Source organism: Rhinolophus sinicus, linkage group LG04 (genome assembly GCF_036562045.2).
Source record: "Rhinolophus sinicus isolate RSC01 linkage group LG04, ASM3656204v1, whole genome shotgun sequence".
NCBI classification, from domain to species: domain Eukaryota; kingdom Metazoa; phylum Chordata; class Mammalia; order Chiroptera; family Rhinolophidae; genus Rhinolophus; species Rhinolophus sinicus.
This window is the reverse complement of record NC_133754.1, coordinates 140,910,168-140,928,535: the sequence shown is the minus strand read 5'-3', so window position 1 is coordinate 140,928,535 and position 18,368 is coordinate 140,910,168. Positions and strand designations below refer to the sequence as shown.

Genomic DNA, 18,368 nt, shown 5'->3' with positions numbered 1-18,368 from the left:
TCCAGCACCCCAACAAGGGGTCCCCCTGCACCCCAGTCTCACCGGCGGCCGGGCGAGACATAGGAAGCAGGATCAACATGATCCGCAATACAATCCACCGGCCAACCACACCCACCAGCAGCAACCGCGCTTGCTAGCGTAGCCACAGCAGTTATATCAGTGGCTAACGGCTAACTCGTTACAGCTGACGGCCAACTAGCCACAGCTGAGGGCCATCTACTACCCGAGCCAGCACCTTTCCCACGTGAGGCCGAGAGCCTGAAAACTGCTCTCTGGGACTCTGTCCCTACACTAGAGTAGTCAAATTCATAAAGAAAGAAAGTAGAATCGTGATTGCCAGGGACTGGGAGAGAAGGGAATGGGGAGTTATTGTTTAATGGGGGTAGTGCTTCAGTTTTGCAAAATGAAAAAGTTCTGGAGATTGGTTGCTCAACAACCTGAATGTACTTTAACACTACTGAGCTGTACACTAAAAAATGGTTAAGATGGTCAATTTTATGTTATATATATTTTACCACAATTTAAAAAAATCTAAAGCCAGTGCTCTAGTCCAACCTGCCCATTTTATAATTGAGAAAAATAAAACATAGTGGAAAACGTTTGTCAAAGTTTACATAGGACGTTTTCTAAACCGTTATAGTTTTTTAGCTTTTGGGTGTTCTCATACCACAAGCATCTCACCATGCTGAATATAACTAGAGGGATTTTTACTGATATCTGTTTTTCAAACAACACAATCTCTGCAGCCAGGCCAATTATGTAATCTAAGCTCTACAGAGGAATCAGCCATCAATTCCAATGCTGAATATGGTGGGCTTACTGAGGCCTAGAATATCTGTATGCTGTACTCTAGGGGAGTATTAAGAGATTTTTCATTAATAATTTTGACTATATTTAATTTCTACCATAAATGATGACCACGTAAATTATTCCTTGTGTCTGTCGGACAGAAGCCACACTAGATATTTCCACAGAAGAAATTTAACATAGGGAGTTGATTAAACACATTTCAGAGACTGAGAGAACCAAAAGGGAAAATTGAAGTCATCCAGAATCATAACCACCAGAAACTGCACACACCCTCTGGGGCTGAGGTCTAGGGCAGTGGTTCTCAAACTCTAGCTTCCTCAGAATCCCCTGAAAGGCTTGTTCAAATACAGCTTGCTGGGCCCCACCACAGAGTTTTTGATCCACTATGTAGGGAGTGGGACCTGAGAACGTGCATTTCTCATTAGCATTTCCCAGGAAAGGCTCATGCTGCTCGTTCCAGGACCACATTTGAGAACCTTGGGTCTAGTGGGAAGAGCTGGGAGTTATCTGTCCCTAGCAGCTCAGAAGAGGGGCCTCAGCTAGAGGGTAGTTTTATCTCAGGCTCTCAGAGGAAAGACCTCATAGAGGCAGGAAGTCTGGATTCAGACCTCCTAGAAGGAGGAATTGCCCAGCCGCTTCTGGTGCCTCCAAGGTGGTGGTTCTGGAAGTGCCAGAAGAAGCTCAAGGCCAGAACAACTGCCACTACCAAGGTGATGGGAACTGCAAGCAACAAGGAAGAGGCCAGTCTCTTCTCCCAGTGCCAGCCATCCAATCTCCCTGTAGTGCCCCCTATTGGCATAACTTAAAGGGAGCAGCAGGCAAAGCAGAAATGTGACTTGCCGAGCACAGACCTAGCATCAGAACAGAGTATAAAAAGGATGAATTGGGAGCTGAGAGACCATAGGTGAATGACCAGCACACCCACAAAGCACACGCATTCCTCCAGCATGCTAACAGAGCACTCAGTTAAGTCATTGGCTGGGTTTCAGAGCCAAGTTACAAAAAATGTATATTTTTAAGTATAGACTAATATTCATCATGGAAACACACTCAAACCCTGAAATGACCAGTAACATCTTCTCTTCATTCTCATTCATATGTACCTTATTGAGTGGAATGATGAGGCTAAATGCCTGAATTTATATAAGTTAAATACGTACACCATGTGATTCCGTGGTACACATATATTTCATAAAAATTAGATCATATTATACCTAATATTGTAAAACTTCCATTTTCATATTAACACTATATCATCTTTTCTCTTCTAATGAATTCATGTTCTTTTTTTCTTATTTAATGGGTATATAACATCCCATTGTTTGAAAGTTCCAAAATCTCTTAATGTTTCCTCTGGGGGTCATTTAGGTTTTTCTATTATTTTGTTATTACAGTGCTTCAGAGATGCTCTTATCTTCACATCTTTGCTCATTTGTCCAGTTATACTCTTAGGATAAATTCTGGAGATCTATGTCCACACAAATACACACACACACACACACACACACACACACACACACACACACAGAGTGCCAAATAATGTATACACATTTTAAGAAAGAAAAAACTGTATTAAAATTGTAATAATATATACCAATAACAAAAGATGAATACAAGTCACGTGAATACATTTTTTTGGCACCCCTGGTATATATCTCTAAAAATTTTTTATTTTTATTTTTCATTAGTTTCAGGTGTACAAAGCAACGTAATACCATGTTTCCCCCGAAAATAACACCTAGCCAGACCACCAGCTCTAATGCATCTTTTGGAGCAAAAATTAATATAAGATCCAGTATTATATCACATCATATTACATAAAGACTAGGTCATATATTATATTAAAATAAGACCCGGTCTTATATTAATTTTTCCTCCAAAAGACTCATTAGAGCTGATGGTCTGGCTAGGTCTTATTTTCAGGGAAACACGGTAGTTAGACATTCGCACCCCTCACAAAGCGATAACCTCCCTCCCACAAGCTACTACCTCACTGACATATAACTGTTACACTACCATTGACTGTCTTCCTTATACTATACTCCCCCACCCATGACTATACATATATATACTTGTAGTTGACATACAATATTATTCTACTCCAGCTTCAGGTGTACAGTGCATTGGTCAGGCATCTACACAGTCTATGACGTGATCCCCCTGATAAGTCCAGTGCCCATCTGCCACCTTACATGATCTTTACAACATCGTTGACTGTATTCCCCATTGTGTATTTCATATCCCCATGACTGTATTGTGTCTAGTAATTTGCACTTTCTAATCCCTTCACCTTCTCCTCCATCCTCTCCCCACCTCTCATCCAGGAACCAACAGTTTGTTTTCTATATCTCTGAGCCTATTCCTGTTTTGTTTACTCATTTATTCTGCTGTTTAGATTCCACATATAAGTGAGATCATATGGTATTTGTCTTTCTCAGTCTGACTTATTTCACTTAATATAATGTTCTCAAGGTCCTGGTATATCTTGACATCCTTTTAAAGAAATCAGAAAATCCAATTCATTTCCCCAAGCCTCTTATAAATTCTAAGACAAACAGAAGTATTAATAAAGTATTAATATTATTGCTAGCACATTCAGTTTAGGTAAAATTTATGATCTAGCAGAGTAGCATTTTTATGAGGTAGATAGATGTCACAAAAAGTATATCAGAAGAGAAATTGTATAGTAGTATGTCCATTTGGTAGAATTTTAGGATAGCATTTTACCATTAATTTTATAGATGTTTATAATAAATCCATCTATATTCTTATGACATATTGTTGATTATGGTTACATATTATTTTCCAAGTCTTTGCAGTCCTCAATTTCCAAAACATTTATACTAGAATAAAGCATTCACTTTGCAGCTGATTTAACACACTTTTTTTTTTTTCAAACACACTGCAGCTGAAAGTGGCTACTGCTTGAATAGCAAATGCTTTTCCTCTTTAATTATTTTTTTTTCTGGTGCTTATTCCTGTAACTGTTACTGAAGTCCTATAGGAAAGTGTTTCTAGGTCCACATCTCTGTCTCCGGAAACATAAGACTCAGCTTTGGAGTTTATATAAAGTTTAACTTGGAAGACTCATCATAGATCATCTTATTTTCTAGTTTCAGAAACGAAGTTCTGGAGTTGCGTTAGGACAGGGACCCTCAATTCTCTGTTCCATACTCCTTTTTGTGACACCTTATTCCAGTTCTGTTCTGTTTGAGCATGAGACATGAGCATGACTCATAAGAGACGTGGCTCCCAATCTCCAGAAAAGAACACACCAAAAACTACTAGGAACGTGATGCTGTTTTCAAACCTTTCTTCAAGGACAGGTTTATCTTCGTCCAAGGAGTAACCTGCCTTCAGGTGGACAGGAGACATTTAGTTTTAGGATGCCCAGGCCGGGAAGCCGAGATGGGATTCTTGCCAAAGCCCCAGTTTGCTCAGAAACTCCTTAAGATCCGATTTTTATAATCACACGTTGCAGCCATCTCAGATTGTGTAGTTCTCATTTGAGACCCATGATCTCTCTCACAAAGACGTGTCTTTTCTCACAGGCAGGCCCCCGCCACGTGAACGTGCTGTGTGATGTGTCCGGGAAAGGCCCTCTCACTGCCTGTGACTTCGACCTCCGCAGCCTGCAGCCAGACCAGCGGCTGGAAAACCTCCTGCAACATGTGAGCGCTGAGGACTTCGAGAAACAGAATGAGGAGGCCCGGAGGACCAACCGGCAGGCCGAGCTCTTCGCTCTGTACCCATCCGTGGATGAGGTGGGTGCGACCATCTCCATGCTGGAGAAGTTCAGTGAAAACAGAGAGAGTCCCCAGGGAAATATTATTGTTCCTTACTACTGTAGGGCAACGTCCGGGTGCTTAATCGTATGATTTCCAGGGCTCTGTTTTTCAGGACGGCAAGCCTGTGCAATAGCAGAGCCAATTACTGATCAATTATACAAATGAGATGCCAATAATAACTAGGATTTTCATGGCACTTTAAAAAACACTTTCACTGATATTATCTCATATAATCTTCAACATATTTCAAGGGTTTACATAACAGCAATTCCACTCTGTCAGTCAAACCAGACAGTTATTTAAAAGTATGTTTTGCAGTTAATCCATCAAGACGTGTATTACTTAAACCATGATGTTCTTTAGTGCTGTGTTAAGGTGTTTTTGTTTGTTTGTTTGTTTGTTTGTTAATGGTCTCTATGAACAACCTGAGAGACCTGCTTTGAAAACATTCCAGTCTGAAATAGCACAGCTGTGCCCCCAATGCACAGAAAGTCAGGATCATGATTGTCCACTTCTTTATATTAGGTTGGTGCAAAAGTAATTGCTGTTTTTGCAGTTATTTTTAACCTTTTAAACCGCAATTACTGTTGCACCAATCTAATATATCAGACCTGACAGAGAACGATTTGATAATTTAGGCTTTGCCTGTGGTCACACCCCAGGGCACGTCGGATGAGATGAAGGATGGCCGTTATTCAAGACTGTTCAGCTCCTTTTACTTTATACGGGGCTCTCAGTCTTCTCTTCTGTGTGTCAAAATGCATGCCCTTCTGGGTCTCGCCAGTGCAGCTTACCGCAATATCTCTTCTGTCCAAATTTTATTAAAAGTTCAGTTGCGAGAAGTAAGATTTGGGGAAATTTTGCCTAAAAGATATGCCATCCATCTGTGCTTCTAAATACTTCAGATTTGGTCTTTGGATCAAGCCAGACCATCACAGAGCCTGATTCTCACTACTTGTGAAGCCCCCACCCCTGAGAAATGCGTTTTCTGACCTGCCCTTCGATGGGCTCATCACTGGTCAACAAAAGGACAATAAGGGAAACAGCCGTTATGAGATGTGTGTTCACTGTTCATATGTTATTGAGGACATTGACCTCCGCATCATGCAGCACTTGTCTCAATGAGGATCCAAAGGGAAGTTGTCCCTCAAGCCTTCAGACAAAGCAGAATTGTGCTTCCACTGAGAAAATGTGTGTACTTGGAGATAGTGCACATCTTATAATCGACTCTCCTACATTCTTTAGAGTCCAATTTCTGTTTACCTCTACTGAATCTGGTGGCTAATTTATTGGTGTCTTGAATTTACTTCAGCTCTCTTTTTTGCTTATCCATATTTTCCAACCACCTTGGGTTTTTCATCTACTTATTTGCAGTCTTATCAGTGGCCTCAAATTCTTTCCTAAATGAGGCAGATTAAAAATAAATATGAATAATGTGGACAGTGTTATCTCCACTCTTCAGATTGTAAAGTAAGAATCAGAGAGGTTAAATAACTTGTTCAAGACTCAACAGGTAAATTAAATTATAGGATAGAGATCCTAACCTTCTATAGGTGACTGCCTGGTATATTGACACATATAATTGAAGTCCAAAAATGATAACAGCAATCACCTCTTATCTCATAACTTCTCAGTTTCCATCTGTAACTTTTAAACTTTCTTACCAAATTTGTCAAGAGATATTAAGCCTGACTTGACCTTCACTTGCATTCCTCTTCCTCCCAATTCTGTGATGGAAGTGCTAATATGTAATAGGAAAACCCAAAGTGGGCACGAGAGAGAAAACAATTAAAGGCTGAGGAGAATACTTCCAGTGAGACATCAACTCAAGGGATTAAATGGAGGATATCCAGTCTGAATTGATTAAAACAATGAATCATAGATGGTTTTGAAGGAACTTTATTTTGTAGTCTTTGAACAATGCAGAAACTCAATGGAGGTGAAAGTTATAATCTAGCGGAGGTCCTAACGGGACCTGCTTTACTGTGTGGAGAGGAAGCTTTGTAATTAGTGTACCAGTTATTGGTACACTGGTATGTCTAAAATGCTCGAGGGCCCAATACTAGCCATTTACTGTGTTAAAGTAGGACACACAGAAATTACATTTCTACTTGTAATTTGTACTTTCTCCAATGAAAATCCTGTGGAAGACAGGTAAATTTCTGACCTACCATGAAATGATTACAAATGCTGATTTCTTTGACAACACATTAATGAAATTATATTATCATTACTTTATTTACTGGTGAGGAAAGTTAGAAAGTGGTGAATTATTACATCTAAATCATGACTGGGAAAGGCAGAAGTAGAACTCAACCACCAAGTTAGATGAGGTGAGTTCTTTTCCTGATTCATTGAGGCTATGAAAGGTATTATCCTATGTATTGATCCCTAAGAAAGATGCCACTATATACCCCACCTCATTGAAGAGTTTGCATTTTGGTTGCCAGTGACAGAACCCAACTAAAACCAGTTGAGGAAAACAAAGGATCCATTGGGCCAACTCTCTCTCAAATTATTGAAGAATGTCATCTCTCTCAATTTATCTTTCTCTCTCACTATCTCTTATCTCTCTCTTTCTCTCTCTCTCTCTCTCTCTCTCTCTCTCTCTCTCTCACACACACACACACACACACACACACACACACACACACACATCTCCCAGGAAAATGAAAACAGGTATCCAATAAAACTTTACATTTCTTCTCCTACTTCTTTGGGAATTCGTTCCTATTTCAGATAAATGTAAAGGCTCAAGAAATCCACATAAGTTAGAAGAAACTTAGGAAATACATCAATATGTTGACCTTGTTTGGATCCTGGCTTAATGAACTAACTGTAAAAAGTATTAAGACAGTTGGGGAAATTTGGAACTGACACCATATTTAAGTGACAATAAGACATTTTTGTTAATTTTTTAGGAGTAATAATGGTATTACAGTTATGTGTTTTAAAAGTCCTTATCTTTTAGAGACTTGTACTGCAATATTTGCAGATGAAATTATATGATGTCTGTGGCCTTACTTCTAAGTAATCCAGTATTGAGTGGGAGGAGATAGTAAGTGGGAATATATTGATAGATGAAACCAAGTTGCCCGTGAGTTGGAATTGTTGAAGCCAGGTGATGGGGAAAAGTGGTTGATTGCGTTATTCTCTCTACTTGTATATATTTACAAGTTCCCAATGCAAAGCTTTTAAAGGAAGATTCCAAAGGTTGAATCCAGACCAAACATAGTCATAGAAACCTATGAGTATCTTTACATAGAGGTTGTTTTCCAACAAGGGAGACCCTCCCTTTCAGATGTGTCTGTTCTGATCATCCTGAAAGTTCCAGCTTGCTCTGAGGGAGTTCAGTTCAGTGTAGGCGTCAGAACAGTGCCTTCTCTAAAACAAAGTCAGTGACTCCACTCAGCAAGACGGCCAACTGATAGGCCCAGGATTGGGCCTTGAAGGAGAGTAGAAGTGAGTTTACTACTTTGTCAATTCTACCATACTGGGTACAGGTTTGCCAAGAAGGTGACTTTATTGCCACTTGTAAAAATGCTATGGTTGCTCTGGGATATTTGGTGGGAAGCTCCCATCCTTTATAGCCCAGGAAATATAATTAGTCATGACTCTATTTCTTAGACCCTTGTGAGCTGCAGACCACTGACGAGTATTTGGGTAGCCTACTGCAAGAGCAGGAATTAATGTCTTCAGGGACTTACACTGTTTATCTTTGCATACGTGAATATAATTAAGATACTGTGATAGTTTAGATTTGGATACCAGAAGTTACAATAGGGATTTGATATTTCTCTTTAAGTCTTAAGTTCGTTCCAATGTGGTAAAATAGACAGGTATGTCTCTTAATTTGTCATTACTAAGCTTTTCTGTATTTAGAACTTTAGCAAGTGTGAGCTGGACGTGTCTTTATAGAACCTATAAATTCAACCCCAAAGCTCTATCATCTGTTTAAAAATACAATGAAGTGAGAAAGACACTCTGTATTACAGTATTGATGTTTTAAAGCCTGAAGTGAACTATTCTTTCTCAGACCTCAAGTCTGAAACACACATGTTCACTAGTAAAGTTCGTGGCAGGAGAAATACTTTGAATGTGTACTTAGAGCAGCCCAAAACAAAACAAAACAAAACAAAAAACAAGCCAACAATAGGTATAAGATTTTGCAATGCCATCTGGTGGATATTACTAAGTCATATCCATGTTCACATTTCCTTCCTTCCTCCATCTCTTTGTCTTAAATGCTTGGCTTTCTAAAAGGAGAAAATGTTTGCTGTACATGCTGACTTAGAAACTTGGAGGTTGGATAACAAACTCTCTTGTAAATGTCAAAGTGTTATTCTGCTCTTAGAAATAAAGAAAACACAAGTTGAGTTAAACAGTGGATTTCAGCCTTCCCTTCCCTGGGTTAACTCCAACTGGAACTCCTCACGGAAATTCACTAATGATTTCTTTACCATGTGATAATAGGAGGATGCTGTGGAAATACGTCCGGTTCCAGAATGTCCTAAAGAACACCTGGGCAACAGAATATTGGTCAAGCTGCTGACCCTGAAGTAAGTATCAGCAAACATACTAACCACTGCACTGAGGTTTATCTTGCCTTTTAGATAGAGTCTGTGTCTTTATCATCAGAGCTTGAGTGGGGGGAGGATCCCCTAACACATCTAACAGTGGACAGCTGTGAGGTAGTGGAAAGAGCAGAGTTTGGAATCAGCTAGACCTGAATTCTATTCCTACCAAAGCTTTGACAGTCTTTCTTCTGTAATAGGGAAGGCAAATAGTAAGGTTAGGCATAAAAGGTAATTAATTGAAATGGCCGACATTAAGAAAAGGAACAGTGAAAGCCAATGGTGTGCTAGCGTCAGCTCTGACTAACGCATGAAACTGACTGTGAACTTCTCTTCCCAACTCTTTATTTAGTGAAGTCACACAGGTAATTTGAAATTGGCTATGGTGGAAGTATTTATAACATAGAAACTAGAAAATGCTACAAGTTAGAACCTTTTTTATTTTTCAGAGACTTGTTTGTTAAACATTTACCAGCATGCCACTGGTGAAACAAAATGCAACTGAAAACCAGTCCCAGTACCTTGTAGCAATAGAGAGTATTGCCCTCAGGGGGGACTGAAGCAAACTGTCTTAAGGGGGCACCCACTAGTAGGACCTACTCTTGCCATCTAAGGTAACAGGCCCATTTTTGTCAATTGTCTGATTTTTTTTTCCAAGAGAGATGGAAATCCAGACTTTTCTGCGTGATTCTTTTTCTTAAAATTTTCTCATTTTCTTTTAAAATATCACACAATTCAAACAAAGCTTGTCTGCAACCTGGATTCGTCTTGTGAGCCAAGTATTTGCCACGTTTACTTTAAAGCAATTATCTCCAAATTTTTAAATTATTCTATTGTAAAAAAAAAAAAGTCACATGTCCTCTATGTATGTGTATTAATTTTGTACTTGCATATTAAAATATTACATATGTTATAAAACATACCTAAATAAGAAAATGTAAACGCTGAACGAAACAATTGAGAATAGATTATTTTCTTTGTCCATTCCAATGGATTGTCTTTCATACCCCCTGGCGTGCTTGTGTACCTCTCTTTCCTCTTTGCAGGCTGTTACTTGAGAGAATCCATCCTTTGGCTTCTTCAAATCACAGACCCTTTTGAAAATAATTAAGTTGTGAATGCTCCCCCTAGGCAGAAGTACAGAAGCCTAATGTTTTTTCACACCCTACTAGGAGGGTCATCCATCTCTTGAAGTCAGTTCATGGGCTCCGTAAGCAGCACCTGGCTTGCAATTAGGGCATCTGGATACTGGATTCAAGGGCTTTGTTTCAACCTTGGGGGACTTCTCCGGGCTTTTGAAGTTGTGAGCCCAGATGGTCTCAAGTTCCTACGTGTCATAAACTTGGAATGGGAATGCATAGCCTCTCCAGTCCTACTCCTCAGAGCATAGGCCAGCATGACTGCTCCCCCAGTTGTGGGGGCTCTTTGGATGTCGGAGCCCCCTTCCCCCGGCCAATTCTACTAGCAGTAGGATGGGGGAGCAGTTAGGACCCTTTTTCTTACACACACAGATGAGCAGCCAATAAGCTGTTCGTTTCTGCGTTAGGGAGAAGGTACAGAAAGACAGACTCTAGCCCTGGGAAGCCTGCTGGAGTGGGAGGTTAGCTTCCTAGCCTTCATCAGGGGCCCGAGTGGAAGTGACTGTTCCGTTACCCTCTGCCTCACTCAGGAAGCCCACCCTGTTCTATTGTCAGGGGCGCTCACCCACCCCCACAGGATGCACATCAGGCCACTTTTTGATGCAGGAATTATGCTGTTTAGGATTGGGGGAATTCTGTCTCCTGACTGTTATCACCAAGCCGGCTTGACCTGGTCAACAAATAAATGGCAGCTGTTCTCACAGGTGGGAAAACATGGCTGCCAAGAGAGATATATATTATTTAAAAAGACAAATTGAGTCACTTGGATTTCTCTTGATGAAAATTGTCAAGTGTAGTTTCTAGTGATTTTCCCCCCAACTACCAAAGCAGAAATTAAGTACCATTGAGGTGTTTGCTCAGTGCACTTGGCCTTGCTTGAGTGTCTTGAATAGTATCCATACCAACACTGACCTGCAAGAGAGATGGACTGAAGAGCTTGTCTTAGGTATAAGTACTTTCAATAACCTGGATAAAAGAAAAAAAGCTAATTTTTATAAGTACACCTAGAATGTTAAAATATGAATAGTAAGATTTTAATGATAATGTTACAGAAACATGTTTCCCCATTGATAGCCAGAATTGTATTTATACTACTACAGAGTTTATCACCTAGGGAACTTTTTAAAATGTTGTTGAGATCTGTCAGTGCTTCTGTTTTGCTTTTGAGACTTATCTAAAGCCTTGAGCATACAGAATTAGGCTGGTGACAATTCCATAAATGTGTATAGCAGCAAAAAAAGAGAGGAGGATGACAGGGTATTTTTCTATTTTGCATTTTAAGGGGGAAATCTTTTACTGTAAAATGCAATTCTATCTGTGCAAAGTAACCTCAGCTCAAAGGAGTCGTCTTAGTCGTGAACCGTTAGTGTGAATTAAATTTACCCAGGGAGCTTGTTTCAAATGAAAGTTTGGGGAGACTTCCTCCCACCGTTTCCCTTAAGAGGCTCTGGTTCAGTAGATTTCAGGTGGGACAAAGAAACCTGCATTTTGACAAACTCCTACTTATTTGCTTCAAAATGCTCGTTTCTGGGAACTGTACTTGGAGAAACACTGGTAGAGAGAACTCAGGTTCTGTGATCTGAAAGGCCTGGGCTCAGAACCCCGAGTTCCCATTCCAAACCTTGCGGCCTTTGGCGAATTACGTCAGCTCTCTGAACCTAAAAAATGCGGGGATCATATCTACGTTCCTCTACAGTTAAGAAGCCTAAAGGAACTGACGTGTAAAGCACTTGCCACAGCCCAATGGCAAGTGTTGGACAAATGTTAATTCTCTTTTTCTTTCTCTGAACCACAGAGAACTTACCACTCAGTACATTGTATTTCAGTAAAGCACAGGAGTATACAGACCTTGGTGTATCAGGGGGTACACGATTAAATACACATCAACCATGCCAGGTAATACCTGGGGAGCCTAGGCACAGATATTCTTCTAAAGAGGTGATCCTTTAAGGCACAGCTCTCCAATGATAAGGCCATCCTCTCACACGGCCTTGAAGCACAATGTGGCCTGGTTTGCGTGACTTCTGCAGTGATGGTGATCCAGAACCCGATTACTAGCACTGTCAGCGGGCTGTGTCCAAGGTCGTGGGTTGTTAACCTGAGAAACTTGGAAGGTGCACATCTGTGTTCCGTGTGTATCTTATAACGTGTGTCATGATTATGTTTTGGGGATCATTTTCTTCAAACCCACCGTTTTTCAAGGGGAATGGGCAATTAGTGCCAATATAAGGGCTTATCTTCCTTGCTGTCAGTGGGTCCACACACCTCAGTGTTTATTGGTACTGCTCAGTCCCCTCCCCCACCTCAATTCAGCAATTCCCCTGGCAATGCAGTTAGGAAGGGTCACCCAATCTTCCTCTGATGGTCCCACTATAAATCTAAGGAAAAGCAACTGAACTTTTCTTCTTTTTACTATCTGAAAAGCCCCAGCCCTTAGAATTGAATAATAGGGATTCCTATCCTAGCAGTAAAATATAAACTGTAAGGCCTTTATCTAAGACAGAGACTCAACCCTCTGAAAACACAGCAGCTACGATGGCAAGAAGTGCCCTGATGGGTCAGACCAAGGGTCCACTCCACCCACTTTCTCATGAGGTGCCACCAACAATCACTTTAGGGGAGAATGTCTTCCCATAATGATCTTAAGTGATTAGGAATCTTCCACAAACTTTCCATTTTCTCCACTAATATCCCAGGGTGCATCTCATATGCATGGAGTTATGAAAATGTTTCTGGAAATTACTTATACCTTTAACCAGTTTATATATTCAGGCACGTTCAGAAAATTCAAAGTTATCTAAGTTAAAACTACACAGATTTTTCTCTTTTTCTCTGACAGGTTTGAGATTGAAATTGAGCCCCTGTTTGCCAGCATTGCCCTCTATGATGTTAAAGAAAGAAAAAAGGTAAGAAGGCAAAAAAAATAAAATAACCCGTCCCTGAGGGCACACATAATATTGATGAGTCTTTGGGTTCATGTTTTTAAACCTCACTGCCATTTAGCAAAAACACATCTGATTTGAAAGCAAATGACCTTTGATACACCCAGTTCTATTGCCTTTGCAGTTTTTTTTTTTTTTTTTTTTTTGGTGGATTTTTCTTTTCTTTTTTTTTTTTTTTAATTAAATTCATTGATCTGGGAACGTGAGTCATGTGTGTCCTTTGAAGAATCTTATAGGAAAGCCGGCTGCAGGTTGGCCAGAGGATGGCTCGAGGCCAGGTTGGGATAAAAGAGAAACCATAGAGCAGCTTATGGGCTACATGCAAAACAAAGTGATTTAAATATGTTTTTAACAAGCTCGAATATGCATGGAATAGTTCCTCATTTGGGGAGTCTTTTTGCATCGTGAGATAGCCTTATCATGAATGAAGGGCATCTTGTGCAGTGAAAGTCTAAATTTGCCACAGGGTGAAGACCTCACCAACTGCAATGTGCTTTTAATTGAAAAGAATTCAAGGACCTAAAACTTCTCCATGAATGTTTTACTGTTTAGTCATTTTGTAACTCCTAGAGGAAGACAAAAGTAGCAAAACCAGAGTAAGACAGTTCTACCCCTCTTTACCCACAACCATTCTGTATTTAAGGAAATGTGTATGTGTCTCTTGAATAAATACTAATAATCCCTAAGATTTCTATTATTAGGGTAGGTTAACTGCTAAAACAAAGAGACCCCCAAATTCTATGGTTTTAAGGCAGTGGTGCTTAAACTTGACTGTGCATCAGAAACCCCTGGAGGGCTTATTAAAACAGATGCCAGGCCCTCCCTCCGAGTTTCTGTTTCAGTAGGTCTGGGTCGGGCCTGAGAATGTGCATTTCTAAAAAGTTCCCAAGGGATGCTGAAGCTGTTGGTCAGGGGACCACATTTTGAGAACCACTGGCTTAAAGAAGTTTCTGGCTTTGTTTTTTAACAATCCAGGGTAGAAGGTACTGGGTCAGCAGTGGTCTGCTCCACTCAGTCATTCAGGAACTCAACCTGGCAGTGAGTGGCTCCTCCATCTTCAGTATGTGCTCTCCCAAAGTCACTTTTGTCACTGTCGTTGCAGCTCCCAAAAAAGGGAAAAGATGGGTGAGAGGGGCCTGGATATTTGATACATCACTTATGTTCACAATTCACTGGAAGCAATTTAGTCATGTGCTCACTCCTAACTGCAAGGGAGGATGGTAAATGTAGTCTTTGCCGGGGCAGCCAACTCTCAGCTGTAACTCTGTTAGTGAAGAAGGGAGACCCAACTGTACAGTGGCACACAAGTAACACCATACTAATGAGCCAAGGAGCACTCATCATGCCACGCTCTTGCTCAAAATCTTTAATGGATCTTCACTATCTGCCACATTTCAGTATCGCTCTCATCTGCTCTCTTTCCCTCCGTAACCTATGCAGAGTCAAGCTGGACTAATCTCTGTTAACTCGCTCCTCGTTTTCCAGCCTCTGAAAGATTTCTGTACTGGACTCTGTCCCTGGTACACCGTCACCCTCCAGCTCTGCCTAGCAGAATCTTCTCCCAAGGCCCATCCATCTCACATGCTTCCTCCAAGAAGAGCATTCCTCATCACCCCCACTGGGTGTGATCTCTCACTGTCTGTAAATTCCACAGCGCTTTTTTGTATGAGTGTGGGCACTTACATTTTGCTCTTCCTGTAGTTAGTGGCATAGTTGCCTTTCCCCTCATTTTTGATCGTGAACTACTTGAGGACAGAGGCAATGTCTGGCTCTTCTTCGGTGCAGTACCTAGCACACCATTGGTATTCAGGAAATACTGGTGAGTTAAAAAACATTTAAATGTTTCAAGGAACGTATCTTAAATGACTCCAGAATATCTAGAGATAGTGACAAAATAGGTATTGGCTTTTCCATTAGCCACTAACCATAAACTGTGGCTATGATTACATTTATTCCTTGGGAGAAATTTTTTGGGTTTTTTTTTTTTTCCTCTTTCTAAAACGTGTTTTGGCCATGAGAAGAACAAGTCTAACTTAGTTTTCATTTTGCTCCTCATTTACAGATCTCAGAAAGTTTTCACTGTGACCTGAACTCTGACCAATTCAAAGGATTTCTGCGTGCCCATACACCCTCTGTTGCCTTATCGAGTCAGGCAAGATCTGCGGTATTCTCCGTCACCTATCCATCCTCAGACATTTACCTCGTCGTCAAGGTAGGGAAACACAATCTGGTTTGCACATTCTGATGTTCCCATTTTTGCATTATTCCCTGTGCATGTATTGGGTGAAAGGTGTCAGAACGTATCTCTCTTGTCTTCTGTGAGATTCACTTTGTTTCTTTCTCAATTTACTCTTTTCCTTTACAAGCAAATTCTCTGTTGAATACTAGAATCACTGTGGGTTTTGGAGTCATACAGTGGCAATTTTGAATCCTGGCTTTGCGACTTGATTGTTATATGGCTTTAGCCAATGTACCTACCCTTTCTGAGATGTAGTTTTCTCATCTGTAAAGTGGGGATAATAATACCACCCTCAATGGGTAGTTGTGATTACAAAATAAAGCCTGGTACATTACAGGCACCCTTCCTCCTAATCAATGAAAGCACCCTCCACTATCCATCTCTGTGAGGCTGCTGTGGAGAAAAATCTCAACTAGTTTTCTAATGGTGTTCACGTTTTTGTAGAGACCCATACTTAAATGTCTACAAGTGTAGGCTCTGACAATCTGAGGTGTCAGCTCTGTTTTCCAAGTTTCACTCTTCCTTTTTATGACCATCTCACGGACTAAGTATGTCTATGTAAGAGTGAAAACTGGGGGGCAGTTGTAAGTAGAAGGACCTATCCTAGGCTTTACTCTGCTGATGTAAGAAAACCAGAGACTTTCTCTATACACTAAAATGACGGGTTAGGAATTAACAACAAACATTGAACATTTTACCTACCTTAAGTGAAATTAGCTTTAAGCCCCCTGCAGAAGCCCAGTAGTCAAATTCAAAATTCCCGCTTAGCCTAGAAAACAAAAGAAGTCAACACTAGTTCTAAAGAGACAAATTTCACTTCAAACTGCACTTCTCCATGGATGACTTTATTTTGGTTAATCCGTAGCAGTAGTCTGCTAAATAGTAGCAGTTATCTATAGGTCACCATTACTTAGTAAATCTGTTCCAAATATTTCAAATATATAAATGCATCCATTTGTTAATAACAAACATTTTTTTAATTGTCTTGGATATAGTTAAGAAATTTATATCTATTCATACAGTCCCAGGTTTGCTTCTGATGTGTTTTTCTTTTCTGTAATGCCATATTGTAGCTTTTTCCCCTCTAAACATAGAGTAAATGGTATTATAATATTTAGCACATCTATCCAGGCAGTTGCCACTCAATAAAGAGAGGCTTCTTTCTTAGTTTTATTCTCAGGCTGAACACCAGGACCTTAACTGTATTTTAGGTAGAGTTACCTAGTTGAGTATTGCATATAATATTGCTTTAAGGGGTTATTTCAGGCTTAAAAGTTTTGTTTCTCAGTTGAAGGATGGAGAGTAAGGATGAGAGTGAATCTGACGTAAAACTTTAAAAATAGACATGCCAGGCATTGAACCAGCTCCTCCTAAAGAGAGCAGAGGGTCGCCATTTTACCTTAAAATTATCCAGGTAATTCTGATGTGCTCCTTTCCCTTACCTGCCATGGTTATGAGGGTTCATTCATTTCTCTTACACATAAATCACAAAGGAGCGTACAGTGGGCTCTCATAGCAGCCTGCAGCTCCTCATGAAGTAGCTGGAGTTACCCCTGTCTAACTCCGTGAAGGGACGCATAGTATGTGCTGACCTGGTCCAACCTGCATTCTCCTGCTTCCAGCTTCCGGAGACCCCTCTCCTGCGGGCTCCATGCTATGCAGCACTAGTGCATGAAGCTGCCGAACTCCCATTCCTTGTTTCAGGCTCCTAATTAAAAGGTTCTTTATCGCTCTTCAAAGTTTATTTTAAAGACCACATTTTTATCCTTTGACTTCATGGAAAAAATTAGCTTCCTTCCAATTTGCTCTATAAGCTCCTGACTATGTACTTCAGAAGAATAGGGTCCAGGTTTGTTGTTCACCATCTATCTCCCCAGCAGCCACCATAGAAGGTACCCAACAAATGTTTTCCGAATGATTGAATCAGTGAATGATTGCTGACTAACAGGAATACCTATCAGTCTCTGGCTCCAGTGTTGTGTGTCTGTGTGCTTAACCTGGGGCGTTTTTCAGGGGGATCAGACTTGTCTTCCTGCTCTAGCATGGGAAGGGGTTTAAACTTCCTTTGTGAAAGCAGAGATTTTCTGCTTGCAATCTCCCTGAGACAGAGGTCCATTGAGCAGACCCCTGCCACTTCCTTTCAAACTCCATTAAACACCCGCCATCACTAGGGTAATTTCTAGTTTGAATAATCTGTGCCTAACTGATAATGCCAATTAAAAATGTGTGCCTATTGGAATATGTTGACCCAAATTTCTTCTTCAATAATTCTCTCAACTAATGACACAGACTAATATGGGACTAAATCCACTTGTTTTTTTCCTCAACATCTAAGTTAATTTAAATGTTCTTGGAGCACAGGGTTAGGAAATTCAGATTTCTCCTTTTCTTTGTCTTAAACATGATGCCCAGATTTATTGTCAGCCAGATCCTTTACCTGAAGCAAAATCGAAGGAGATATGTGACAACTGTAGCATTCATTCCTATTACCAGCCAGTCAGCCACGTGAACGCTGCACCAGCCCACTGCTTTTGGCTTCTTTCCAAGTCTGTGAAATCCAGAGAAGCAGCCCTAATAGGAAATACAAGGGAGAGAATTATAGATACTTTATTCTGTTCATTTATTTATTTTGTGGAGGGTTTGAGTCCCCAAACCTGACTTTTACAGAGGTCATATCTCTTTTTTACATTTTAAGCAATAATAAAGAAAATGAGCTTTTTACTTCCTACATATGTCTCATGGGTTTTGTTTTATAAAATAACTTTTATTGCATTTTTTATTGTAGGCATAATGCATGTTTGTTGTTTAAAAATAGAAAATACTCATAAGCAATGGGAAGAATAAACATACCACATAATCCCATCATGCAAAGATAA

General features: G+C 40.3%; 1 protein-coding gene and 1 long non-coding RNA gene across 5 annotated transcripts in view; one reads left to right on the top strand and one right to left on the bottom strand.

The window, feature by feature from the left end:
• DOCK8 (dedicator of cytokinesis 8) overlaps positions 1–18,368 on the top strand; it is a 192,190-nt gene that overhangs the window by 65,804 nt on the left and 108,018 nt on the right. For all 4 annotated transcript variants that reach the window (XM_019730243.2, XM_019730266.2, XM_019730259.2 and 1 more), the window contains 4 exons: positions 4,362–4,574; positions 9,072–9,157; positions 13,151–13,217; positions 15,316–15,465. In XM_019730243.2, the coding sequence (XP_019585802.1) occupies positions 4,362–4,574; positions 9,072–9,157; positions 13,151–13,217; positions 15,316–15,465 (516 nt within the window). The remainder of the gene's footprint in view (positions 1–4,361; positions 4,575–9,071; positions 9,158–13,150; positions 13,218–15,315; positions 15,466–18,368) is intronic.
• Positions 11,223–18,024, bottom strand: LOC141571122 (uncharacterized). The gene is made up of 3 exons (XR_012495745.1): positions 17,930–18,024; positions 16,195–16,261; positions 11,223–11,277 (listed from the first exon to the last, which is right to left on the bottom strand). It is a non-coding gene; the product is annotated as an uncharacterized LOC141571122 (long non-coding RNA).